Source organism: Naegleria lovaniensis (assembly GCF_003324165.1).
Source record: "Naegleria lovaniensis strain ATCC 30569 chromosome Unknown tig015, whole genome shotgun sequence".
Classification (NCBI taxonomy): Eukaryota; Heterolobosea; class Eutetramitea; order Acrasida; family Naegleriidae; genus Naegleria; species Naegleria lovaniensis.
This window is the reverse complement of record NW_025407837.1, coordinates 70,117-95,564: the sequence shown is the minus strand read 5'-3', so window position 1 is coordinate 95,564 and position 25,448 is coordinate 70,117. Positions and strand designations below refer to the sequence as shown.

The 25,448-nt window shown below is 37.0% G+C and overlaps 12 protein-coding genes across 12 annotated transcripts; 6 read left to right on the top strand and 6 right to left on the bottom strand.

Annotated features, from left to right (window-relative positions):
- Positions 1-239: 239 nt before the first annotated feature.
- C9374_002225 (uncharacterized protein) lies at positions 240-2,241 on the top strand (the record flags this gene model as incomplete). The annotated part of the gene is made up of 2 exons (XM_044691620.1): positions 240-765; positions 902-2,241. 2 exons carry the CDS (start codon positions 240-242, stop codon positions 2,239-2,241), a joined length of 1,866 nt encoding a protein of 621 aa, XP_044550473.1.
- A 347-nt stretch (positions 2,242-2,588) lies between these two features.
- On the top strand, positions 2,589-4,025 carry C9374_002224 (uncharacterized protein; the record flags this gene model as incomplete). The annotated part of the gene is made up of 4 exons (XM_044691619.1): positions 2,589-2,883; positions 3,096-3,447; positions 3,507-3,627; positions 3,702-4,025. 4 exons carry the CDS (start codon positions 2,589-2,591, stop codon positions 4,023-4,025), a joined length of 1,092 nt encoding a protein of 363 aa, XP_044550472.1.
- A 273-nt stretch (positions 4,026-4,298) lies between these two features.
- Positions 4,299-6,113, bottom strand: C9374_002223 (uncharacterized protein; the record flags this gene model as incomplete). The annotated part of the gene is made up of 3 exons (XM_044691618.1): positions 4,299-5,473; positions 5,587-5,651; positions 5,983-6,113. The coding sequence occupies 3 exons, from the start codon at positions 6,111-6,113 to the stop codon at positions 4,299-4,301; spliced, it is 1,371 nt and encodes a 456-aa protein (XP_044550471.1).
- A 1,779-nt stretch (positions 6,114-7,892) lies between these two features.
- On the bottom strand, positions 7,893-10,778 carry C9374_002222 (uncharacterized protein; the record flags this gene model as incomplete). The annotated part of the gene is made up of 1 exon (XM_044691617.1): positions 7,893-10,778. One exon carries the CDS (start codon positions 10,776-10,778, stop codon positions 7,893-7,895), a length of 2,886 nt encoding a protein of 961 aa, XP_044550470.1.
- Positions 10,779-11,068: 290 nt separating this feature from the next.
- C9374_002221 (uncharacterized protein) lies at positions 11,069-12,968 on the top strand (the record flags this gene model as incomplete). The annotated part of the gene is made up of 3 exons (XM_044691616.1): positions 11,069-11,286; positions 11,366-11,418; positions 11,572-12,968. 3 exons carry the CDS (start codon positions 11,069-11,071, stop codon positions 12,966-12,968), a joined length of 1,668 nt encoding a protein of 555 aa, XP_044550469.1.
- A 353-nt stretch (positions 12,969-13,321) lies between these two features.
- C9374_002220 (uncharacterized protein) lies at positions 13,322-14,948 on the top strand (the record flags this gene model as incomplete). Its single annotated transcript, XM_044691615.1, has 2 exons — positions 13,322-13,473; positions 13,520-14,948. The coding sequence occupies 2 exons, from the start codon at positions 13,322-13,324 to the stop codon at positions 14,946-14,948; spliced, it is 1,581 nt and encodes a 526-aa protein (XP_044550468.1).
- A 124-nt stretch (positions 14,949-15,072) lies between these two features.
- C9374_002219 (uncharacterized protein) lies at positions 15,073-17,478 on the bottom strand (the record flags this gene model as incomplete). The annotated part of the gene is made up of 4 exons (XM_044691613.1): positions 15,073-16,804; positions 16,855-17,043; positions 17,121-17,245; positions 17,362-17,478. 4 exons carry the CDS (start codon positions 17,476-17,478, stop codon positions 15,073-15,075), a joined length of 2,163 nt encoding a protein of 720 aa, XP_044550467.1.
- A 654-nt stretch (positions 17,479-18,132) lies between these two features.
- On the top strand, positions 18,133-18,636 carry C9374_002218 (uncharacterized protein; the record flags this gene model as incomplete). Its single annotated transcript, XM_044691612.1, has 1 exon — positions 18,133-18,636. One exon carries the CDS (start codon positions 18,133-18,135, stop codon positions 18,634-18,636), a length of 504 nt encoding a protein of 167 aa, XP_044550466.1.
- Positions 18,637-19,338: 702 nt separating this feature from the next.
- C9374_002217 (uncharacterized protein) lies at positions 19,339-20,418 on the bottom strand (the record flags this gene model as incomplete). The annotated part of the gene is made up of 1 exon (XM_044691611.1): positions 19,339-20,418. One exon carries the CDS (start codon positions 20,416-20,418, stop codon positions 19,339-19,341), a length of 1,080 nt encoding a protein of 359 aa, XP_044550465.1.
- Positions 20,419-21,399: 981 nt separating this feature from the next.
- Positions 21,400-22,870, top strand: C9374_002216 (uncharacterized protein; the record flags this gene model as incomplete). The annotated part of the gene is made up of 2 exons (XM_044691610.1): positions 21,400-21,511; positions 21,684-22,870. 2 exons carry the CDS (start codon positions 21,400-21,402, stop codon positions 22,868-22,870), a joined length of 1,299 nt encoding a protein of 432 aa, XP_044550464.1.
- Positions 22,871-23,010: 140 nt separating this feature from the next.
- Positions 23,011-23,385, bottom strand: C9374_002215 (uncharacterized protein; the record flags this gene model as incomplete). Its single annotated transcript, XM_044691609.1, has 1 exon — positions 23,011-23,385. One exon carries the CDS (start codon positions 23,383-23,385, stop codon positions 23,011-23,013), a length of 375 nt encoding a protein of 124 aa, XP_044550463.1.
- A 482-nt stretch (positions 23,386-23,867) lies between these two features.
- On the bottom strand, positions 23,868-25,116 carry C9374_002214 (uncharacterized protein; the record flags this gene model as incomplete). Its single annotated transcript, XM_044691608.1, has 2 exons — positions 23,868-24,495; positions 24,575-25,116. 2 exons carry the CDS (start codon positions 25,114-25,116, stop codon positions 23,868-23,870), a joined length of 1,170 nt encoding a protein of 389 aa, XP_044550462.1.
- Between the last annotated feature and the right edge of the window lie 332 nt (positions 25,117-25,448).

The following is a 25,448-nucleotide window of genomic DNA, read 5'->3' as shown; positions in this document are numbered from 1 at the left end:
TTATGTCCAACTGATGTCTTTGCTCAAATTCGTTCTTTTCTCAAACTCGTTTCTTGCTTTGTCCTTCCATAGTACTAACGCTTTCGCTGGACAATGATAATCCAGCCAACCGTGCGCACGAAAAGCACCTTCAATTTAAAATTGCATACTATGCATTGTAATGGAATCCAAATTCAGAGATTTTGCTGCATTGAGTTTCACAAACTCCGAACACTACTTCAAACACGATTCTGAAAAAAATGGCAACACGCAATGAAGGTATTCACAACAAACAAACAGCTCAACTCAATGATAGTAATATGGAACCTCACGCGGACGATACACGAACAAATATGAGCCGAATGGAATCTTCAGCATCGTTTGAATCAGCCTATGATGCAAAACCCATGGATGACCAACAAATTCAAACATCAACTCTCCTTCATCATCAAAACCATGATTCATTTTCGAATTCAGAGGACGATATTGAAAGAGGACAAGAAAAAGAAATGGAATATGACTATAATTCACTCTCTCGGAAGGAAAAATTTAAATTATTTTTGCTTAACTTGAAGAAAGAATTTAGAGGAATGTTAGAAATTGCATTTCCAACTGTTTTAATGAATGTCAGTAACAAAATATTGGGATTAGAAGATATGGCTTTTATAGGACATTTAAACAATGAGAATTATTTAGCATCTAGTGCATTGGCAAATGCTGTTTTCTTTTGTTTTAGTTTTATTTCAGTTGGCCTTATTGGAGGACAAGATACATTTGTAGCACAAGGTAATTTGAATATAATACAAGCCCAATCGATGACGATTCCTATTATTATTATTATCTATTTCATCAATGATTATTATTATCTATATTCATGATTTTGAATTTAATGTTTGAAATGCATCATTGGAAACAACAACAGCTTTCGGAGCAAAGAATTTACGATTGATGGGCGTATGGTGGGCACGAAGTTTACTCATCATTCTACTCGGATTAATTCCAATTCTCATCATGATGATCTTTTTAGAGCAAGGTCTTTTACTCATTCAGATACAACCAGAAATTGCCTCTCATGCAGCCAGCTTTGTTCGATATTTATTACCTGGTCTATTTCCATTTGCATTGTGTCGAAGTACAGCAAGATTTCTCGTCTCTATGAATATTCGATTGCCCAATACGCTCATTCCCATGATGTCCATATTTGTGAATTTTGCATTGAATTGGTTATTTGTTTTTGGAATTGGTTTTGAAGGATTTGGATTTGTAGGTGCAGCCATAGCAACATCATTGGCTAGATTTTTCATGTTATTATGTTACATTTATGTCATTTTCCATTACAGAGATCGCTTAAAAGAATGTTTCGAAGGATTCGTTCAATTCAAGCAAGTATTGGAATGGAAAGGAATTTGGGACTTTTTAAAATTATCCATTCCAGGTACCATTGCTACATGTGCTGAAGTTTGGGCCTTTGAATTCACCAGTATTTTGGCAAGTTACCTGTCAGCAACTCATACAGCAGCTCATGCCATTTGTCTCAATATTGTCTCTCTGTCTTTCATGTTTCCTTTAGCCATTTCCACAGCAGCGAGTGTGTTGGTCGGTCAACATTTAGGTGCTCGTGAACCTTCTCGAGCCAAATACGCTGCTTATTTGTGTTTAGTGGTCTCTGCTGTATTCATGATGTTGAATGGAGTGGTCGTCGGATCTCTGAGTACCTTAATTCCAAGAATTTACACTTCAGAAGAACAAGTCATTGATTTGGCTGCAAAAGTCTTTCCTCTCACGTTATTATTTGGTGTCTTTGATGGTGTTCAAGGAACAGCTTCTGGAGTATTGAGAGGTGTTGGTGCTCAAACCGTTGGCATGATTTCAAATTTAGTGGCCTATTATGTCATCAGTCTACCGATTGGAGCTGTATTGGCATTTGTCGTGAATATGCAATTAGTGGGATTATGGTTGGGATTGACGTTGGGATTAATTATTGTGGCCTTCTCACTCGTGGTATATATTATTCGAATTAATTGGGAACGACAATCGAAAATTGCTCATGAACGAAGTAGTACTGTTGTTGAAATTTCCACAAATCATGACACACATGAATTACTCACAAGTACTATGGAAATTCCAATGGAAACCATTCATGAATTGGTTGATGAGAATGAAGAAGTGATTGAGGTTGTTGAACGGAAGGAGGAAGCGTCAGTTCGAGAGGTTTCAACTCAACAAGAAAAATCACATCATGCAAATGGTACTATGGAATGAAATACTTGAATCATCACTCACACCCAATGCGAAAGAGCTCGAATTTCGACACTTTACCAATGAGATTCATTGGTATTTTCGAAAGGAATAAAATGTTCAGAATTCCAAATGGAGTTCGAAACCGGAAAAGATTTTTACACTCCGAACATCAAAAAAAAAGTCCTTGAGCTTGCAGGTGGTGATTTCATAATAACTATTGTACGACACACATTTTTCAAATTAGAAATACTGTGTAGTATACTCGGAGATTGAACTGGGTACAAACAGTCGCCCCAATTGTGTGTTGTGTGTGAACAATCATCATCATCAAATTTTCTAAAGATAAATTTCATCATCATTACTCTCCCATGATGACAACGACGACGACAAGTCTTCTTTCAACTCTGATCAAAGATTTTATTTCTCAACAACCAACATTGGATTCTTCCCTCACAAATAATTCCTCACAAGATGAAAATCCCGATGAACGTACCACTGAATTAGTTTTTTACATCATTGATGGATGTTTGACCATTGTCTTTTTGTTGTGTGCCTTGTTTTATGTGATTTTATTCATTACAAAGAGAAGTAGTTTGACGAAAAGATTTTTAATGGAAAATATTGTACCGACCATGTCGATTATCATGTTGGTGTTTTGTTTGGGTAAGTAGTAGAGTCGTGTTGATTGTGAATGGTAAAAATAATTTCAATATATTGTTGTTGTTGTTGTGTATGGAAATGTTGAAATTTGATAATGATGTGAATTTTGATTTTTATGGAAATATTTAAAAATTTAAAAAATTTTAATTTGATGAATATGAATCATCGAAACTATGATTTCTTGAAATTTCCATGTAAATATTAACATGTTCTAGTGAAATCGATTCATGTGGTGTGTCCCATATTTGAATTATTGGACAATAAGATTGCAACTTTTGTGTTGACAGTGGTACAATTTGTGACACTTTACATTACAACATTTCTATTATTTTCCATCTCATTAATTGCACTCTATTATGGCATTAAGCAATACACTGTGAATGGAAGTGTTATTTCTCAGCGAGGATTATTTATTTACAAAATATTATTCACAATATTGTTTACTTTTAACGCAATTTTGTTGATTGGATCATTTGGATTTTCTATTGGAGAACATACTTGGAGGACATTCTTTAAAGAAGAGGAACAGCAGTCACTGGCAGATGTTGCGTTTTATGTCTTTATAGGGTAGGTGAAAATATTGAAATTTCACATATATAACTGTGAACCCCAAAATAACGTTAAAGATGCTATTCGTATCAATTTCTTGTGCAAGTCTGTGTGGGCTTGTATGGAATTGCATTCCATATTTTTAATGGAAAATACATTCTATTGGATGATTACATTGCTCGCAAATGTACTCGCTCAGTAAGTTTTCTAGAGTTGTGTTGAACAATTCATGCTGAAATTTTTATGAAATGATATTTATGGACATGAAATAGTTTTTGGGAACGTGTGTTGGAGTTTCATTTTCCATGATCATTTTCATGGCAACCATTCTCACAGTTCACACCCTCGATTTTCAAAATGTATTGCGCGAAGCATTACCATTCTTTACTTTGGCAGGCGACTCTGTGCTAGCATTCTTAACAGTGTGTCTTGTACTCGTTTGGGGACCTTTGAATCCATCTCTTTCGAGTCTGTATGCATCCATGCAAGGAGCAATGGAAAGAAGAAGCTTAATTAATGAGCATTCGAAAAGTTCGATTGGAAGCTCTAACAGCAGTACACTAAATCTTGCAAGATCATCTGTAAATAGAATATAGGTTGTAAAGTAAACATCATCAAATTCAACTTGATTTTTGTTTGTCCTAGCTCAATAACATCTAATAATCATCTATCTAGATACGATCAATATGGTGATGATCAATTTTTATTCGAGACTGTGAAATGAGAAAAATACATTTGATCCATGAATTGCTGGATATTAAGGATGGTAGTTCTACAATTAACATGATCTCGAATAAATTATCTGGTATGAAAAAGGAAGTGAAAACTAGAATTATGGCGGAAGGAAAAGGAAGATTATTGCATGAATATTACGAATATTTGAAGAATTGAAAGCACCGTATTTCAATCTCTCGTTCTCTGACTTTCAATGATGAAAGACCCCATTGTAATTCAAGCCATTCGATATTGTTCTCCAAAATGAGTTCCGTATTGGCATTTCCATCATTACTAGGTTGTTGTTCATCACTCGTCGTTTTTTGTGCCGTACTACTTGTTGTTTGATGTTGCTCGCACAATGAAAATAATACGTTCGAAACGTGACGCTGTGATGTTGTACTTGTTGAACTCGAAGCATTCGTTGCTGTAGATGGGTGAATCATTCTCAAAACATACACTCGGGAATTGTCTTCAAAATTTAAATAATAATTGTTCAGAGGTCGTAACCGAATCATTTCTCTAAAGAGAGTCAAATCATATTTGAAGGAGAAGGAATTGTTTAAATTATAAACCATGGAAACATGCGGAACAAAATTGGCAACTCCACTCTGATTTTCAATAATCGATAATATTTGCTTTGTGTCCATAAGAACGTATTCCGAATCTTCTTCCTCTGTCATGGCTGATTGGTTTTTGCTGATCGACTTTCGGCTGTTGGAATATCGCTTTCGCTTGTTGATACTTATTGATGATGCCGGTAGTTGCTCATCAACAGAAAGCAGCGATGCTGAACGTTCTTGTTTTTTCTGTGAAGAAATAGTGTTGACGTTTTCGTCGGAAGAATACGGTCGAAGTGGGGATGTCCCCTCATGTGCAACGACAACCATACTACTGTTGATACATGTATCTGAATCTTCATCATCTGAAGATAAGGATGAAACCGATGAATTGGATGGTGACTTTGTCTCAGATTCTATGGTCTTTCGCTTATACCCACGTCGTGGTTGAAGTTGCACATGTGAACGCAGGAGGTGGTGTTGAGAGGATTGAGAAAGATGTTGATTACTACTGCTGTTGCTACTACTAATGTTAAGAGTATGAAATGCATCACTACTGTTGTTGTTACTGCTACTGTTGCTGATGAGGAGATTGTTTTGTTGATCACTGTCTGGAGTTCCCAGAGAGTCCTTGTTCTTTAGAGATTGCTCCAAACGTTTTCGTTCTTCTTGCAATCGTTGTTTTCGAAGTTTGTCTTTTCGAGTGGTGTGGTGATTGTTACCTTGACCAGCCACTCTTGGATGTTGTCGTAAATCCTCATTGTAGTGAGCTGTTGAATCATCATGTGCACATGTGATGAGGTTGTGTAAACATCGTGTTGTATACAACATGCAGTTGCATGAAAACAGTTAACACAACATGATCATTATCAACGCTACATACTTGTACAAATCTTTAGACCCTCAATATTAGGGCTATTCGCATGCTCTAGCTTTACTTGCCACACTCTTTTTTGGGAAAATGTTAAAATGGACCGATACCATCATACGAATATGCAAGTTCGAAAAATAGTCATTAGTCCAATTAAAGTATTTAAAATGTTGTTTGGAGTATGATTCCATGTAGATGTGGAGAAACGTGGGAATACGAGCACAATAGGGTAATTGTGTTGAGACGTTGTCATTGTAGTTGATAGGTTCATGTGTATGCGACACATGTGTGTCATGCCAACACATGATCAACATCACCAAAGCCAAGAACATCATTTAAAGTTGATCAAACAGTTCATTATATCAACAGTGATTACTTTCTATAAGCGTTAAATGAAGTAAAACGTACCCTTGCAAGCAACTAAAGTTTCTGATTGAGGATTGTCTACTGCATCCATCAATACAGCAAATGGGATTGGCAGGAGTTGCATTTGATGTGTTTTGTGATGACGAAGAAGAAGCATTCTTAGATTTCATCATGTTCTTTTGTTAGACCTGAGTAGATGTTGCGAAAATGAAAGTCAGCAGGCGTGATGGATTTGATGGTCTTGGGAGGATCTTTTGTAGTGTTGTTGAATCTTTTCGAGTATTTACCCGATACCTCGAAGAGGTTGTGAGTGCTGTGGCAGGATACTTTTTCTCAGATTATCTGCACTGGAGGACTAGGTTGAGAACTGTTCGATGTGTGGAGCAAGAGAATGAAGCAATTTTTCAAACATATTTCAAAGAGAAGAGTTGTATCGAGGACAAACATGTGATTTGAATAAATTGTTAATTGTTTTGGGTTTTGTCACATCGCAAGGAGATAAAACACAAAATGACCATACATGAACAGAGAATAATGTTGATGCGACACAAAGAGATGGGTGATTAAATTTAGTAATATTCATGCACAAATATATAACATTCAAATGCTGATTGAAACTTACTGCTTGAAGGTGATGATAAAATTCTCTGATAATGATGTTACGATAAGAGGAGACGATGTACTTGGTTGGATGTTGTACGCGAATGTTCTAAACGTCGAAACAGTCGAGCTGCGATGCAGTTGTTGTACAACAGAACAAAACGTCGCTCTCAGAGGATGAGCAATTTTTTCAAGGGCAGCGTATTGACAATTGGCAACTGGACAAATCTCAACACGCAGCTTGATATGTGTTATAAGGAAAGTAGAATATATAATTTGGCGTCAGTGTCAGGTGTCAGAATGAAAAAAGGAGCGAATTTTGATATTTGGGGATGCAAGGTCAAAAATGCCAACAGCGGGAAGAGGTTTCTCAACAACAAGCACGCAAAACAGTACCTAGTGGAATGGCAGTAACACAAGCCGCGGTTTGATTTGGTAACGATCGGCTATTTGATTATGGATCTGTAGATGCAATATCTTGGGTAAAGCTGCGACAGTTACCTTGTTGTGTAATGGAATTACAATGGATGATGTAGGTGTGGAAAATTGATTGAAATTGAATGATAATTGTTGAAGCTGGTGTTACCACAGTAGCAGGATTGCAATCATAACATGCATGTACGCCCATCACCGCCAGTCGTGCCGACCCAATGATTTGATGGAGGCTTGGTTCGGAACTCAATCTCTCGTGTTATTATGTTTTGAGATGGCGACAATGGAGATGAAACCAATTGGTAACTGTGAGTTTCTATGCTTGACGAAATCTGATGTTGTTCTATAACGGTTTGAAAACCAGATTAGGCTTCTTTTGGTGATTGTTTTCAGAGCTTGATGAGGAGTCTGTACGAAATCCAAAAAACGGCCATATACAGGCCACACCTAAACTTTGAACAACGATGAGGAAGTGTACTGGTGGTAAAACCTGAGCGAAGAGGTAAGAGTTGTTTTTTAGGGAAGTTTTTCATCGTTGAACGGGATTCAAGGAGAGGGTGGTTAGAGCATGGTTCTGCTAGAGTTTCAATTTTTTTGTAAGGTTTTGAGGCCAATGCATATTCGACGCGAAAATCAAAGCACCGAATTAAGGAATTTCTAAATCATCAATCCATTGAGGGTGAACAACAATTACCCACTGAGCACAATCTTAAAAGGAAGGGCAATAAGAAAAGGTAGAGAACTATTGGAACTTGGAGCAAAAACACCGAAAATTGAGCTTGTTTCATTTGCTTTACGAGGAAGGTCCACCCACTTTTATGCCATGATTTCCGTTCAATAATTTATAACCCATGTGTTGTTGTGTTGCTCAGTTGCTGTTAAGGTTTTGTTGAATTGGTTGGTTCCATCTTATGGATTTATTACATAATGTAGCCAGTGATGAGGGAATGAGCAAAATCGAGACCATACGGGTTTTCATCTTCGCTCATGGATTTCACAGGAGTAACCTCAATGACATTCACAATGAGTGTGTGTTGATGTTGGAAATTTTCTTGGTAGTAGGATTTGAGAGCATCCACAGTTTCAGGTGACAAAAAGTACTTGTGATTTGGGGTTGGAGTGTTGGCTTGCCACAATGTGGTGTTCTTGTATTTGACTGGAATGAATTGAACACGATCCCCAACGTCAATACCTTGTTTCTTGTTGCTGTTATTTGAAGATGATGGTTTGTGCTGTTCCACTTGTTGCTTGAGAGAGTCAATCTCTGATTTCAGTTCCAAACAAATTTGTTCGAGTTGTTTGTTCTTGTTTTTCTCATTGTTGACGCTATCTTTGAGAGTTTTGATGACTTTGAGTTGAATTTCTGAAGCTTCAGAAGCTTGATCGTACTTGTCTTGAATTTCCTTAATCTTTTGGTTGTATTGTTCTCTCAACGTTTGAATTTGTTGTTCGGACTGATGAGCTTGTTGCTCAAGTTGTTTCACTCTCTTGAGATAAAGGTCATTTTGAAGGGTGACCTGTTTGAACTCTTCATTGCCTTGCTTCATTCTCATTTCTTTCAATGAGTTCAGTTCTCGTTGATACTCGTCAATTTGTTGTTCTAATTGAGTGACTTTTTCAGACTTTACACCAAGCTCAGAAATGGTCTTTTTCTGGTTATTAATGACATCCACATAACTATTGGTTTGAATCGTGAGATCTTGGAACTTCTTCTTGAGTAAATCGTGTTCTCGTTCCAACTTGTTATAAGCAGCTGTTTTGAGGGAGAGTTGTTCTTGATGCAATGTCTCAGCTTGTTTGAGCTGGAAGGTCAGGCCGTCAATCTTATTCTTGTGTGAATCAATTTCGCTTTTCAGTTTAAGAATTTCAGCCTCTAATCCAACCTCTCTACCCGAAGATTTGAAAGTGGTTGAAGTAATTTCGGAAGCAGCTTGCATCAGACCAGCATAAAATTCAGATAGCTCTTGATGCTTTCTCTGCATGGGTGACAAATTGTCCTTTGTGGATGTTGAAGTGACATTGCTCTTTGTATCGTCTCGGGTGGTATTTTCCAAGCTGGCCTTTTCCACTTGTTTGATGTGTTCCAGCTGTTCATCAATGTGTCTATTCACTTCGGGAAGCTTATTCGCAACGTGTTGTATAAAAGTACTTTGAGTCATGTCAGAAACAAGAGCACTTTGCATCATGGATGGTGGTACAATATTTGTATCAGTGAGCGCACTATTCTTGTCGTGTGCTGGAGAAGAGACAACAAAAAAGTCAATGTCTTCAAGTTGATTAATATTCGGTAATTCAGAATCGACGGATCTAATGAGAGTGTTCATGTAATGATTCAGACGTGTGGTCAGAACTTTGCTGTTCACTCGTTCACCAATCAAACCAGGAACTAACTTTTTAAGCTCGGAAATGTGTTTAGAATCTGTGGCGAGTTTGGCAACTTGAGCTTCGAACAAGTCTCTCTTCTCGTTTTCCAATTGACAATTCAACCAAATCATTCTCTCAATAGTGCTGTTTGTATCGTTTTCAAGCTTCTCTTTTTTGAATTCTTGCTTTCGACGAACCACTTCATGCATGGCAATTTGATAGAGTTTGGGTAAACTAGAAAGGAATCGCAAACGTCTCAACAAATTAACTCCTTCTTTGTATGTGTTGACAGAATGCAAACATGTGTCCAAGGTCATGTTCAGTGTATGGAGGTGTTTCATTAAATTCAATAATGGCGCATTGCAAGTACTACACAATGTAATAAGCTCTTTGTGTGACGACTCTATCAAATTAAACTTTTGGTATGCCTTTTCAATAAAACCATCAAGAGTAATTTCATAATTACTTAATTGCAAATCACCTGTTGTTGTTTTGGCGAGAGCAATGGTCGATAAAATCGATTGTTTCAAATCGTTCCATGATTCCACCTTTTCCCAAACTTCAAATATTACTTCATATTCTTGCAACACCTTTTTAAAGTCGTCAGACCTTTCGACCTCTTTGATTTTGTCTTCGGAAGAAGTTACTGCCTTAACAATGTATTTTTCAATCTTTAAACACTCTGTCACAACCTCGTACTTGTCTCTAATTTTTCTTTCATCCTCGTTTGTGACACTGAAAAAGGAATCTTTGGAATGAGTCGAGTCAGTTTTCACGCTTTTCAAAAGCTGTATAATATCTTCAGGAGATGAATATGTTTTTTGAAATTCTCGAAACTCTTCACCAATTTCTTCTAGTTGTTGTAAGTTAGCACGTTCATACAAATCAGGAAGTTTTTTGTTGAGTAAATGATACAGGCAAATATACATGGCTTCTTTGCGGTGACTAAAGCTTTCATATGCTTCGTGACACTTCTCAAATCCGTCATCGATAACCTCAATGCAATGTTGTAAATGAAGAATCTTGATTGAAATTCTCTTTTTGGTATCATGTTCATCATCAACATCTCCCGAGAGAGGAATAATTTTCTTAGACAGAGTCTTTGTTGGTTCCTGATCGTTCATTAATTGTCTATTCACCGTCGGATCATAAAAGTAATAACACCCTCTCACTTCATTTCTCAATACAAAGGCATTATTCTCAAATTTACGATCTTGTTTGCTCTTGGTCATTTCGTAAGCATCATCTGATAGCCTCTTTCCGGTCATGGCACAATACATTGGATCATGTTGATTGATCACAGGTGTCCCCAATAATGGTGTTGATGTGGTGGTAGTGGTCGACCCGTTTTCGGTTGAACCGACACTAGATTCACCCTTCTCATTCAAAGGCAGTTGCTGTTGTGGTGGATGATGCTGGGCGATGGTTCGGTGCTGCAACATTTTTTTTCTAACAACGTTCTATTTAAAGATTTTTTGCTTCGAATAATTGAATTGGCCTTTTGTGGGTTACATGACAAAGATTAGGAATTGAAGGTGTGCTTTTTAACTGGCTTTTGATTCATTATTGTTGTGGACAAACAAAGACGAGAGTCATTAACAGTTTGAAAATGAAAGAAATATCCACACCCAATCTTGGACCAACGGTTAATAACACTTAATAATTGTGGAAATGATTTAAATGATCTTTGTTTGACATTTTGATTGGTAATGAAAAAAACCAACTTTAAAAAATGTTGGACAACGGAGAGACCAAGTGTGAACACTCAAAAACAAAATTTGAGTGTTTGACACCCAACGCCGATGGTATAGAAGACACGATCATCACCAATGTCGTTTGCTCCTCTTGCAATAAAACGCTAGCCACACAACATACTTGCATTTCTGCTACAGGGTACGACGTGAAAGATCAGGAATGGGCAGATAAGAACAAACATTTATTTTACGATCAGTAACTGATGATTCGGAATAAAGAAATTTGATTCGATGAAGACCTTCGGCCTAACACAAAGATTGTGAACATGGTGAAGTTTGGTTGTGACAACTTTGATGACCATGACCATCTACCGTTCCAAACAAAGACGTATGTTTTAATCTGACAGCTACTTTCTTACACTTGCTTACAACTGACCTTCTCATTATTACAAAATAACACGAAATGAGAAATCTTTGACAACATGTCACGCTGTCATAATCAAAAAAATGGCTTGGGTTACTGTTTGTTTGGAAATCCTAGGTTCTTCTCCTGAAGGTATCGAAAGGATTTTCATCCATATGAACCCAAAAACCACCATTGATGAATTATTGCAAGAAATATCTCTGTCGTTTCAGTCGATGATTCCTGCTAACTCGGATATTCATATCAAATATGTAAAACACAATGGATTAGAAGAATCGATGATCGACAATACGAGCTTTCAGTCGTTTCTAACACATCTTTACGATCCCAACGTGGAAAAGGAATACAAAAAACTCTACGTCAAAGTGGCCAAAACAAAAGACAGTTCTTCAAGGAGTTGTTTTCACATGTGCCGACAATCTCCAGAAGAAGATGATATTGAGATCCCAGAAGGATATAGCTGTACACATGGTTCACAACGTCAGGCATCGAGTTCAAACACCTCTCCCAAACATTCACTATCCCAAAAACTTCATGGTTCTTGCTGTAGTACTTCAACCGGATTACAATGTTATTCTCAGGAAGTCTTGAACACTCACGTCCATACTTTGGACGGCAATGAGGATGATATGAACACCATTAAACTGTTTGAAGACGATCCCATTCCAAACACTACAGATGTGCAACAGTACCATCTGGGAATCATGTACTACTATGGAGAAGGTACGGCAGTAGATTATTCCAAAGCATTTGAATACTTCCAAACGGCTGCCCATCAAGGAAATATTAAGGCTCAATTATATCTCGGAGTCATGTATCATAATGGAGAAGGTACTGCTCAGGACTATTCCAAAGCAATGGAATGGTACTTCAAAGCTGCTACACAAGGAGATGATTATGCACAATTGAATCTAGGAGTCATGTATCATAATGGACAAGGTGTGATTCAAAATGAAGGCAAAGCCTTCAAGTGGTATGAAAAATCTGCCAATCAAGGCAATGCAAAGGCTCAGTATAGCCTCGGATTGATGTACGAACACGGAGAATATGTTTCCAAAGACTGGTTAAAAGCCATTGAATATTTCCTGAAATCAGCAAAACAAGACAATGCAGAGGCCTTGTTTCGCTTGGGTGGGATTTATTGTCATGGACGCAATTTTTCCAAAGCTTTTAAATATATTCAACAAGCAGCTCGATGTGGGCATTCGGAGGCACAATATCTGCTTGGGGTGCTATATTCGGGGAGATTTCATGTCCCACAAGATTATTCTAAAGCTTCTGAGTGGTATTTAAGGGCAGCTCATCAAGGTCATGCTGAAGCACAGTTTGAACTTGGAAAAATGTATGAACAAGGACTTGGGGTTCTTTCGAGTGATTCCCAAGCTTTGGAATGGTATCGAAAATCGGCGAACAATGGAAACACCTCTGCACTGAAAAGCCTCGTAGAAATAGTTACAAATTCTAGTTGTCTTTTGACTCAACTGAACAACTCAAACTCACATAATCTCATTTAAAAAATGTATTGGCTTTCAGTTCGTTTGGTTATTGATGATTTTCCGAACGCCACGGAACGAGTGGTCATCGAATTACATCCCAGCACCTTCTTTGATCAATTAGCCCAAGAAATCTCCAACACCTTTTGTAACATCATTCCCACTCATTCCGGCACACGTCTCAAATATTTCAATGAAAACACTGGAGAGGAAGTATCAATTTTGAACGAGACAAACTTTCAATCCTTTCTCAAGCAGTATCTTGATCCGAACGTGAAGAAGGAAAACAAGGAACTCATTTTCAAGGATTGATGAAAAGGAACCATGAATATGTGGTGAAACCGTTTGATGCTTTTTTTCTTGGTGATATGAGCATGCTTGGGATTGAAATGGAATTAATGTTGGGCTCAATCGATGACATAATTATAGAAAAAGGAATTCAATTACCAGAATCCATGGTACTTGAGATCCTATTTCAACTATGCACGGCTTTACAATTTATTGAAAAGGCCAACATTGTCCACAGGTTTGTTGTTCAAAAAATCATGTACACCTACATGACCATTTTACAGAGATATTAAGCTACCAAACATTCTTGTGAGAAAATTTAATCTTGACACTCAGGAAATTATTGTTGTATTGGGAGATTTTGGTCTTGCAAGAAATTTATCGTCCATTAAATATACGACTCTCATAGGATCACGTAATTATTGGTCTCCTGAATTAGAACAGTACCGAGTAGCGAAGGATGAGGCAGATGAAAGCCCACCATTTTCATTCGCAAGTGATATGTTTGCTCTTGGAGTAACTGTGTATCAGTTGATGACTTTAGATACAACTGTTTCATTGTCAACCTTAGTATCTACACATTCAAATTCCTCCAATTTTATTCAACAATTTACCAAAGATCGTTCGAAAGAAAAGTATTCTGATTTTTTAATGAACTTGGTTGCGTGTATGCTAAAATATTCTCCAGAAGAAAGAATAACATCTTCAGATATTTTGCAGCAAATTTCCCTGAACACAGACATCACGGACAATGTGGTCATACACGAGAAAGTAAGAGCTCTCAAAGCCCCAGGAGACTCTTACAATCTAAAAACGGTCATGGAATATTTGGAAGGGCTTCATTATAACTCGATAGAAATTGAATGGGCCCAAAAAACAGCAAATCAAGGAAATGTTGTAGCACAATTTTTGCTTGGGCAGTTTTATTATTATGGACATGATGTTTCTCAAGATTATACGATAGCATTTGAATGGACTCAAAAATCAGCCAATGAAGGTTTTACTGTGGCGCAATGGTACCTTGGACTATTGTATGAGGATGGATGTGGTGTTTCACAAGATTACTCCAAAGCAATTGAATGGATTGAAAAATCTGCAATTCAAGGAAATGCTGAAGCACAGTTGTTGCTTGGAGAGAGTTATTTTTTGGGAAAAGGAGTAACACAAGATTATTGTAAAGCATTTAAATGGGTTCATCGGTCTGCAAATCAAGGATGTGCTTTGGCAATGTGTAACCTTGGTGTCTTGTATGAACACGGATATGGAGTTACACAAAATTATTCCAAAGCAATCGAATGGTTTCAAAAATCAGCAATGCAAGGACAAGTTGAAGCGCAAGCTAAACTTGGAGTAATGTATTTCACTGGAACAAGTGTGTCACAAGATTATTCAAAAGCATTTGAATGGTTTGAAAAAGCAGCAAATCAAGGAATGATGGATGCACAGTTTATGCTTGGAGTTTTGTATTGTTACGGTGAAGGCACTTCACAAGATTATTCTAAGGCATTTGAATGGATTGAAAAATCAGCAATTCAAGGAAAAGCTGAAGCACAAGCTGTACTGGGGGAAATGTATGAGGGGGGAAAAGGTGTTCCTTTGAATTTCTCAAAGGCAATTGAGTATTATCGACAATCTGTACAACAAGGATTTTTTAAAGCTCTGAATCCGTTGATAGAGCTGACGACAAGACTAAATATTACACAATTGCAGTGATTGCATAAAATCATCCCTGTAATATCCTTTGAAATATGTCACATCTTAAGATAGCTTATCAAAAGAATATCCAATCTGTCATAACTTAGGAATTAGGTGTTTAGAAAACCAAATTCAATGAAATTTATTCTTCATCATCGTCCTCCTCATCATCGTCCTCTTCCTCCTCTTCTTCCTCATCCTCATCCTCGTCCTCTTCTTCGTCACCCTCTTCAATGCTTTTTACCAACTCTTTGCACGAGGAAAGAATAGAACTCAACTCATCATCGTCCTCAAACTCTTCATACCATTCAATAATAGAGTCATCCGATACAACATCTTTGTTGTAAAGAATCTGAACAAAGTATCTCAGTAAATCCTTATATTTCAATCCTTCATCACTGGCAACAAAGTACAGCAACTCTGTCAATAATTGAACTTGTGGCTTTGTTCCAATGTCTAAAAATTCAATTAGCAATTCTTTCCATGAAGTTTTTCCGTCGCCTCCATCGAGTACTTTTTGGAAGAGGCCAATCATTTCAGTAGGTGTTGATGATTCCTTGTCACAGTATAAAATAATGCCTGTCAAAGTAGCAGAAGCACAATCCTCAAAGCTACTGTCATACGCAAATTTTAGCGAGTTCAACTCAAGTTTAGCGTTTTCAATAGAGTGATTTTCTGCAATGGCTCTCTTAATACTGGCTCTAGCTTCATCAATAAATACTGCCTCGTCCTTAATTTCATGAGAAGAGACAGGTCTTTTGTAGGTGTCTTCGAGAAGAGTTTGTGATTTTTGTAACAGGTCAACTTCTGATTGTGTGACTCCCATACGATTAGTCAACAATTCTCCCAATGATGGAGGTAATTCGTAAATTGTACCAACACCACCTTCACCAACATAATTCTTGTCACTGTCAACAGTTATGGCCACAAATTCAGTGGATCTTTGTCGGGCAGCAGCAAAAGCATTCTCAAACGATATTTCCTCCTCGTCTTGATCCTTATATTCGTCTTTCAGAGCCATCTTTGTTGTCAATCGGTTGTGAGCTTTAACAGTGAAATCAGGTCCAACGACAACGTTGAAGGAGAGAACTGAGCCGACCTCAAGAACGGCATTATTGCAAACCTTAGAATTGTTGCAGAGTAACGAAGTGGTAATCTTCACACCGTCTTCAATAATGACATCATCCCAAATAAAGCTTCCTTCAATGGTCACATTATTACCAATTTTCACATTTCTTCCAATAACTGTGCTACGAATTTTGGTATTTTCTCCAATGGTCGTTCCGCTCCCAATGAGACAATTGTCTCCAATAACGCAACTTCTAGAAAGTGAAACATTTGATTCATAATAGTTATTTGGACGAGAATATCTAAAAGATGTAGATCCAGAAAAATTGGAGTCTGGTGTGACAGGATACATCCATCTGTTAATGAGATCCATACTGACAAGCTCGTATGAACGAAGATTACAAACTCTTGCAGAATAATTTGTGTGGTCAATGTATGGAATAACTTTGTAAGCCACTACTTCAGATTCAGATAAAACGTAGCTCTTCAAAAAGTCAGTTCTCAAATCTTTAAAGTCAAAGTTGTCTTGGAAAATTCCCAAAACTTCAGGAGAGCAAATATCAATTCTACAATCCATGACGTCTGATATAACCTTGATGTCATCCTTTGTTTCCTTGAAATTACGAATTTCAATTTCAAAGCTTAACGACTCCTTCTTGTCATTTTCATAATGCAATAATTGTTTGTTTTTTTCCGAAATGGCAATCCAAGCTGTGTCACCATCTTCATAAAAGTTGATGGCATCAGGAGTAATCTTACGGAAAATGGATGTTGTTAAGACTTGTGGGTCTGCCTTTCTCTCTTTTCTTTAATTTTGATGATTCTTGTCAACGAAATCATGTTATACACTACATACTTGTGAGCTTCTACAATCGGAGCTAAATTCAGATTGCTAATAACATCTCCTTGAATCAAAATAAAATCATTTCTAATTACATCCAATTCGTGAATTCTACGGAGAGCATCACCTGCTGATGCAGCTTCGGTACCTTCCACTGTGCTTATTTTCACATCACTATTCGGCGTATTCCACTTTTTAGAATTCCTAGGTATATTCAATTCGTTCAAAAGATGAAGAATAGTGTTCATGCAATCATGGTTACTAGTTTCAAATTCACTTACGCTAAATATTGTTTAATCATTTCAGCCCCATGACAACAAAAGACATATATTTCTTTTACGCCCGAAGCAGCCAACAATTCCAACACATATTCAATAATAGGAACATTATTCACTGGTAATAAACACTTGATGATAGGTAATTCAATGATAAATTTATCAAATATTAGCAACATAATAATCATCGGAACGATTAACAAAAACAATAAATTATTTCCATCAATCATCATGTTTATAAACCTACCCTTGGTGCTTGCAATGTAATAGGTCTCAATTCTTTCGTGAATGAATCGGCCAACACAACAGCTTTCAATATTTCTTCAGTCTTTGGGGCCACACCCTTCTTTGATCCTTTCTTCATTTTTTTCTTTGTTTTCGAAAACAAGATTTAATAATAACAGTGGTGGTTTTCAAGTTTCTTTATAATGTCATGAATCATAAAACTCAATTTCACGATGCTTGGGTTGCTATTTTAAGCAGTCTTCTCTGTGGGATGGTTTTTATACCACAATGATTATGAGAGTCAATTTTCGTGTTGAGGTGTAGTGTTGAATCGACTTGCTTTAGAATCTCACGAAATAAGCCTTTTTAAATTGCATTGAAAACTCCCATTGAATCACATATATTTACAAACACAACATCTATGGTGATGGGTACAGAGAAAGTAATAGGAGTTTTTATTTGTGTGGTTGTGAGCCAATTTTTCTTTCAAAAACCTTTTTAAAAAAAACAAACGTTCTTATCCGAGTGGTGTTTTTTCATCATCCACAACAACACAAACACAATACACCACCACCACTGACTGCATCATCCTCTCACGAGTTGATACGTTTGTTATAGAGCACATCCATTATTTTCTTGAATAGAACAATATATACATCTACTGCATCATTATATTTCAGTGTTACTGAATTATTTTGTTGAACGCCGATTTTTGAATTTGAAGAGTTTTTAAAATTCATCATCATCACTCAATATTTATTATTAGTATTATCCAACAATAATTTAAATCATCATGGCAGTTACTCTCACCAACGCTCCATCATTGATTGAATCTTGTGGTATCAGATTTCTCATCAGCGATGCTCCAAGTGATACCAATATTCATCTCTATATCAAGGAATTCAAACAACACAACGTAACCCATTGTGTCCGAGTTTGTCAAGCAACCTATGATAAGGAAATTGTTGAACGAGCAGGAATCAAGTTCTTTGACTGGCCATTCGATGATGGTTCTTCACCACCAAAGAATGTCATTCAAGATTGGTTGGATTTAGTGGATAAAGTATTTCCACCAAACTCGGATCTTTCGGATGCTCCTTGTATTGCTGTACATTGTGTCGCTGGACTTGGAAGAGCTCCAATTTTGGTTGCATTGGCTTTAATTAAACGATGCAACATGACGGGATTGGAGGCTGTTCAATTCCTTCGAAAGAAGAGAAGAGGAGCTATTAACAAGAACCAGCTAGATTTTATTGACAAGTTTTACAAGCAAAAGAAGGGTTGCATCATCTGTTGAATCACGCACGCCCCACACAATGAATTGGAGACCATGAACCTTCTTCGTAGGAATTTCACAGCCTTCAATTACTTTGCCTCAGACAATAGTCAAATTCATTCATCATCATTCAGCACGCCAGTTTCATCTCTTTTGCATCAACAACAGGCATCATCACCACCACCCATTATGGAACAACCAATCTCACATATAACACAACTTTCCTTCTCCCCAGTCCCGTTTCTTCCATTACGCCATCCTCAAGTCCATTATTCAAATCTAATGGACCATACTCATCAGCCTATTCCTCAAATATTTACATTGCTCCAGATATCATTATTACATCAATCTCTTATTACTTCTGCTCGACATTCGCAATTTGTGAACTATTTCATCTCTTTTCTTTTCACGTTTCTTAACAAATTTAGAAACAATCAGATTTTGCACTACTATGTGGTTTTATTGACGATTCTGAAATCAAGCGTTACTTACGATGAGAAAGCAAACGAATTGTTGACCAAATTGCTACTGGCTGTTATTCTGTTATTCCTATTGTTCCTAAATACCAATTTTCTCAAGTATCAATTAATTATCGTGAATAAAAATTACATGAGGTTTGATGAAATTTGTGACAGTTTATTCGGTTTAATTCTCTGTCTTGTTTAAGGAATTGCCATAACAAGGTTATTGTAGATAGAATGTTCAGAAACTCTTTACTATTAATTATTGAAACGAAGAATTGTCATCCTCTTCCATCTCAACTTCTGCATCTACAGGCAGCATGAGATATTCAACATATGTGACAGGCTCAGTTGCTCTAATTGCGAATTGCATGGAGAGTGTTCCTTGATTGTTCATTCTGATACAAACTTTTTCTGCATGATTTAGTGCTTTCATGGCTTGTTGAATGTGACTTAGCTTATAGAGACCTACTTGCGTGGCCTGACATTCGAATGCCTGTACTCCTTCGCTAGTGCTCTTAACACTCACTTCCAAAGAGCCAATCACATTGTCTGATGTTTTGAAAAATAGTTTACCTCGTTGAAGGGTGTCTTCTTGATTTCCCTCGGCTTGCTCTTCAAGCTCTACTCCAATTTCAAGAGTTTTTGATAGCCAATCAATCTCTGCTAGCGCATCCGTTAGAATTTCGCTCTTCAAAATAATTTTAGTTCCAATAGGATGCTCCTTAAATTTAAAATCTATTGGATCGAGTTCACATTTCCTAATTTTGATATTACAATCTGTGACAACACGTTCTTCACCCAACAACAATGACAGGGTATTGTCTACACCAGGGTAACACAGTTTTACAATGGTACCCTGAGATGCATTGGCACCATACAAAATTAAACAATCAATTAAAACCGAAACATTAATTTCAAATTGATATTTTGTATCTTTTGGAGCAGAAAATAAATAATTCTGAAATATTCCACTCTTCATTGCAGCCACTCCTTGAAAAGTTCTATCCTGAATATAAAATTTAATTCCTTCTTCCACAATCTCGCAAATAGCCCATGCCTGTTCTCTCTTCTTTTTAATATCTGAAGGATTTATACACTGCATAATATTTGCAAATATCTTGGCAGAGGCTATATCAGCAACCATAATATATTTACTCCGATCCTGTTGAGAAGCATGATACACGAGAGAACGGTTAGAGGCTTGACTGATTTGAGAAGGAAGAGGATTTTGTTGTGGAGCATGAGAAGATGATCCCGATGCTGATGAATTCAACGACAAGGGCACTCCGATATGTTCATCAGGAAATTGCTGCAATGCGGAACGATTGTTTTGGAGCATTTTTTTGATTGTAAAAATTCTTTAAAAAATTGGAATCTAAAATTTTGTGTTTGTTTCGTTAAAGACGATGCATCTCAAAATCTTCCTTGACAGTCCTTATTGTATCGATACAAGACATATTCCACATCATCAGAATCGTCCAACACTAACACAGTTGTAATGGACTTTTTTAGATCTTGAAAAGATTCCAGTTCATCCCACTTTGAGGTTCCACAAAATACGACAATCGGTCGTCTCCAAATGCTTGTCGTAAATGTTGTAACAGTAAACCTCTCTTGGGATATATGGAAATATTGACATTTCGGAATTCTGAACCACGGATGAAGGTCAATACTCGAGCTTTCTTGATTTTTGAGTGTTTGGGAGTTGTGGACTTTTTGAATAAGGAAGAACTGCTCGAGGGATGTTGAGTGTGAGTCATGGAATGAGTGGAATTGGAGAGGTAATTTTGTGGAAACCAATCGTTGGCATCGTTGTTTGAGAATGAAGTTAGTTTTAAAACCATTTCTTTTGACAAGAGACAGATGGACTTTGGTATGAACGGTGCTTGAAGAAAGAGCTTGTTTTTTTAAAGATGGAACAAGAAACTCATCGATGAACAATCTTTAAGGTGTCGCCGAAGAGTTGATACAAAAATGGAAAAAAATCAGAAAAAGAATGACAGTTCATTGTTACTGGAAACATGTCACCGTTCTTTATTATTTCATAAACTAATTGTTGAATGACCAATTGCCATCTTTTGAAATAGGGAAGGGATACTTTCCTGTTCATTTCTTAATATTATGAAAAGCCAAAAATCCACAAAAGTCATTACTAATACCTTCCTTTTGAAATGTATATATCACTTTTCTTTGAATAACGGTTCTTAAAGAAATATTGTTGATATAGTTTTCGTCTTCCACACTGAACGGCGAGTAAAGTTGTAAAGTGTCGTCAGAGTTCCGTTTTCCAGTGGAATTTCAAAATGAACTCACAAAAAAAATGATTTCATCATCTTCACCACAAACTCCCTCATCATCATCCTCGACCACACCCGATCTCGCTGAAAGATTTCTTGCAGCTGTTATTCTTGGTGCTGTCGGAGATGCCATTGGTAAGTCTTTTCTAATTATTGATTTTTTCAAGTTCATCATATCGTATTGTTCTTTTCATCATCATCTCAAATCGTTCATGGTCCTTTTTGAAAACCCAATGATTTCATCATCATCATGCTGATCCTATTGATATTATTCCAAAATATTATTCCAAATTTTGATCTCAAAAAGGATACCGAAATGGATCATGGGAATTCAACACGGACGGAGAGAGTATTCATTACGAATTACAGAAATATTATGGAAGTTTGGGAGGTATTGATGTCAAAGGATGGCGTGTGAGTGATGACACGGTCATGCACTTGGCCTCTCTGAGAGCTCTTGTCACTTGGATGAAACGACATGTTTCTGCTTCACAAAATCCAAAATTAATTTATTCGTTCGATGAGAAGGATCCCAACAGTTGTCAAGAATTTATGACCCAATTTGTAGATCCACTCATGCAAGAAATGGCCAAGGAATATATCATTTGTTGGGATGATATGGGAGGAAGAGCTCCAGGACCTACTTGTGGAAAGGGTGTTCGATTTTTAGAACATAAAGGTGTGGATCAATGGCAAGCTTATCCATATGATACAAGAGGTGGAGGTTGTGGTGGTTCCATGAGAGCCATGATGATTGGTGCCTTGTATGGACCACAAAGACGTGACATGTTGATTGCAGCAAGTGTTGAATCTGGAAGATTAACACATAATCATCCTAATGGTTTTTTGGGATCATTGATTTCTGCACTTTTCACAGCCTATGCTATTGAAAAGACCATTCCACCAGCTCAATGGGGTGTCATGTTTTTGTATGATATCATGCCAAGAACTAGAATTTATTTGGAAAAAGTTGCTGTCAGAGATTGGAAAGAGATGGAAAATGAAATTACCAAATTCGAAGTGAAATTTGCACAATATTTGAAAGAACGTTCCTTGTATTTGGATGAACAAGTAGTCAAGTTAGCCCTCTCTGCTCAACAAAAATCACCAGACAGTCTTTCCAATGAAGAAAAACATGCATTGCAACAAGTCGAAAATTTGCAACCTCAATTCCCAAAACAATATGGAATTCAAGAACGTGACGACTTTTATCGAAAATGGTCATTCAGTGGATGGGCTGGAGCTTCTGGAGATGACTCTTGTATTATCGCGTATGATTCTATTTTGTGTGCTGGACCTAATAATTATGAAGTCATGATGCTTCACTCTGCCCTTCATGCTGGTGATTCAGATTCCACAGGAACTATTGCAGCTGCATGGTATGGAGGCATGTATGGATTCAATAATGTATTCAAGAAGAATTGGGACAATATTGAAAAGAAGCAAGAAATGACTGAACTTGCTGCATCCTTGTATGAGCTCTATAAGCTTTAAAGTGTGTGTGTTGAACAACATTTGTATTGGCCTCACTATACTTGATACAAGTTCGTTATGGAAAATACAAACTTGTATGGCAATAGGCTTATTGAATGTATATATTGTATGAACACAAATTTTGTATTGATTTCACAAATTTAGAACATGCTATTACTCAAACTTTTGTTATAACAATGCACCATATACTCAACAACATCGGCATCTTCCAACACTAACACAACCTCTAACTTGGACAAATCTTCATAGGAGACTTCTTTTTTCGTCACTGGATCCAGAAAGTACGATAATCGATCATCCTCAAATTCCTCTCTCAGCACTCGCAATAAGAGACCAGTCTTGGGATAAATACTCAGATTTAAATGTCGATAATCGTCTCGCCTCACAAATTTCACTGTTTTTTCTTTGAGATTGGAAGAGGATCGAAAACCCCACGAACTTCTTGTCGATGAAGGACGTTCTCGAGGTAATTGAAAATCAGAAGTTTGATTGGAAAATTCTAAGGACTTGAACATTTTTGAATGACTGGCAGAAAGGGAGTTTCAATGGGTTATTGGTAATAGTTTGTTTTGGTTTGTTTTTTTTTGAAGTGTCAGCACTCATGCAGTTCGTTTTCGCCTTTTATCTCTGTAAAACACGCACTGAATTCCAATTAAGAACCAGCTCCATGAGGACATGACTTGGAATGGAAATTAGTATGGACATTAAAGGTATTTTCAAGGAGAAGAGTACGATTTCAATGACTTTATCTCTCTCAATGGCACATTAAAAGGCTATTTGAATATTCTTTGAAAGGTTTGATGTCCGTTCATTGATGTTTAGAGTACTGGAGTTGAAAGAAGTATATTCATTGTTAGTGGGAGGACGTTTTACAGTGAGAGGAATCTATACAAAGCTTTTGGAACAAAGTCATGATCAGGTTGATTAAGGATTAATTTATTTAGATGATGATCATGATATGTGATATTACAATAAACATTCTAATCAGAGAGTCCGTTTAGAATTGAGATCGTTCTCCAGGAACCGTTAACGATGTGGTTTCCTCAGAAATGTCCTCTCCTTGCTCAACAATCGAAGAATGATTCGTGTGATTCTTATTGTTTCGAGAATCTTGAATCGCAATGGGTTTCGAGGATGAAGAACCATTCTTTATATTCTTCTTTTGCTTCTTCTTCTTCTGCCTTGTACTGTGAGGCACATTCATTCCCTGATCAAGTACACTCGTTGTCGGATTCAATAAAGGTTTTCGGACATGAACAATTTCTTCTTCCTCTTCTTCAATTCCCAATGAAACTTGTTCATGGTCATTCGATGTTCCATAGAGGATGGTTGCTTTCTTGGAATTCTGACTGGCATTGGCTTGTTCTTCCTCATGTTCATGATTAGGAGGTTCTTGAGAATTTTCCAAATTAGTATTGGAAGAGGAAGCTGATGACGATGAAGAAGAACCATTGAGAGAGAAGAGAGAATCGACTTGAGCAAAGGATTCATTGTAACACGAGTGGAAGAATAAAACTGCATTCAAGGGTAAGCTCAATAAGGAAATGATGATGGCAGCCGTGCATGAAAAGTAAACCAAATCGACACTCGAGTAGTACATGAGAAAGAGGAATGAAAGAGTAACACTATGTGAGTTCGTTCCGTTATTACCATGGATTGTAACCATATATTACCATATATAGAAGAGAACAAGAAAATACTTACCATAATATTAATGAAGTAAGAGAAAGGGTCACTGCTGAAAAGATGAATAAATTAAGGAAACGTGCACTTGTTTTTCTGAAATTCCATAAAAATCTAAAAGCAGTATTGTTCGAATTGTAAATATTAATTTCCTCCTCGTCTTCAAATTGTTGCCGTTGCTGAAGCTGTGGCAATCTTGTTGTCTCATTCTGTGGAGTCGCCATTAAATCCTCTCTTCCATGATGATTAATACTTTGAGTTTCTTCCCGAGTCACACTGTGGTCATACGTCATGGTTTTGATGGTTGTAAATTGTCGATACATTTGATACATGTACCTGGCTCCAACTAACCACACCACAATTTTCAAGGCAACGAGAGCTAATAGGAACGTTGCTAACGCGAGAAACATCACTGAACGAGTCATTAATAAATGGGAATCTGTGGACACGGCAAATTCTCGAAAGATGGCAGCCACGGCCAATAACAAGACATGACTGGTGGATTGTAGAATTTCAAAACCAGCGAATAGTCCTAGTGAAATGTACAAGAAGAGTGGTTTCATTTTCTTGCTGTTGGAACTGACTTGTGTCGTTTCGTGACATACAGAACTTGTTGCTGAATATAGGAGTCGATCGTAAAAGGAAGCATTGCATGTGTCTTACTGGTTCTATCGATCGGCTTGATTAAATTTCATTTCATTTGAATCATATTTCCATTTAAATACTTTGAATGGTTTTGTGACACGTCGGCGACCATTATTAAAAAATGTCAAACGTCTTGTTTTACTTGTATTTCATGGAATCCTTGTCAAAACCAATGGTTGGGAATGATTTGCTAAAGGTCTCAACCTTACTTTTCAAAGCAGTGATACCAACTGAGTCTGGATTTTGATCC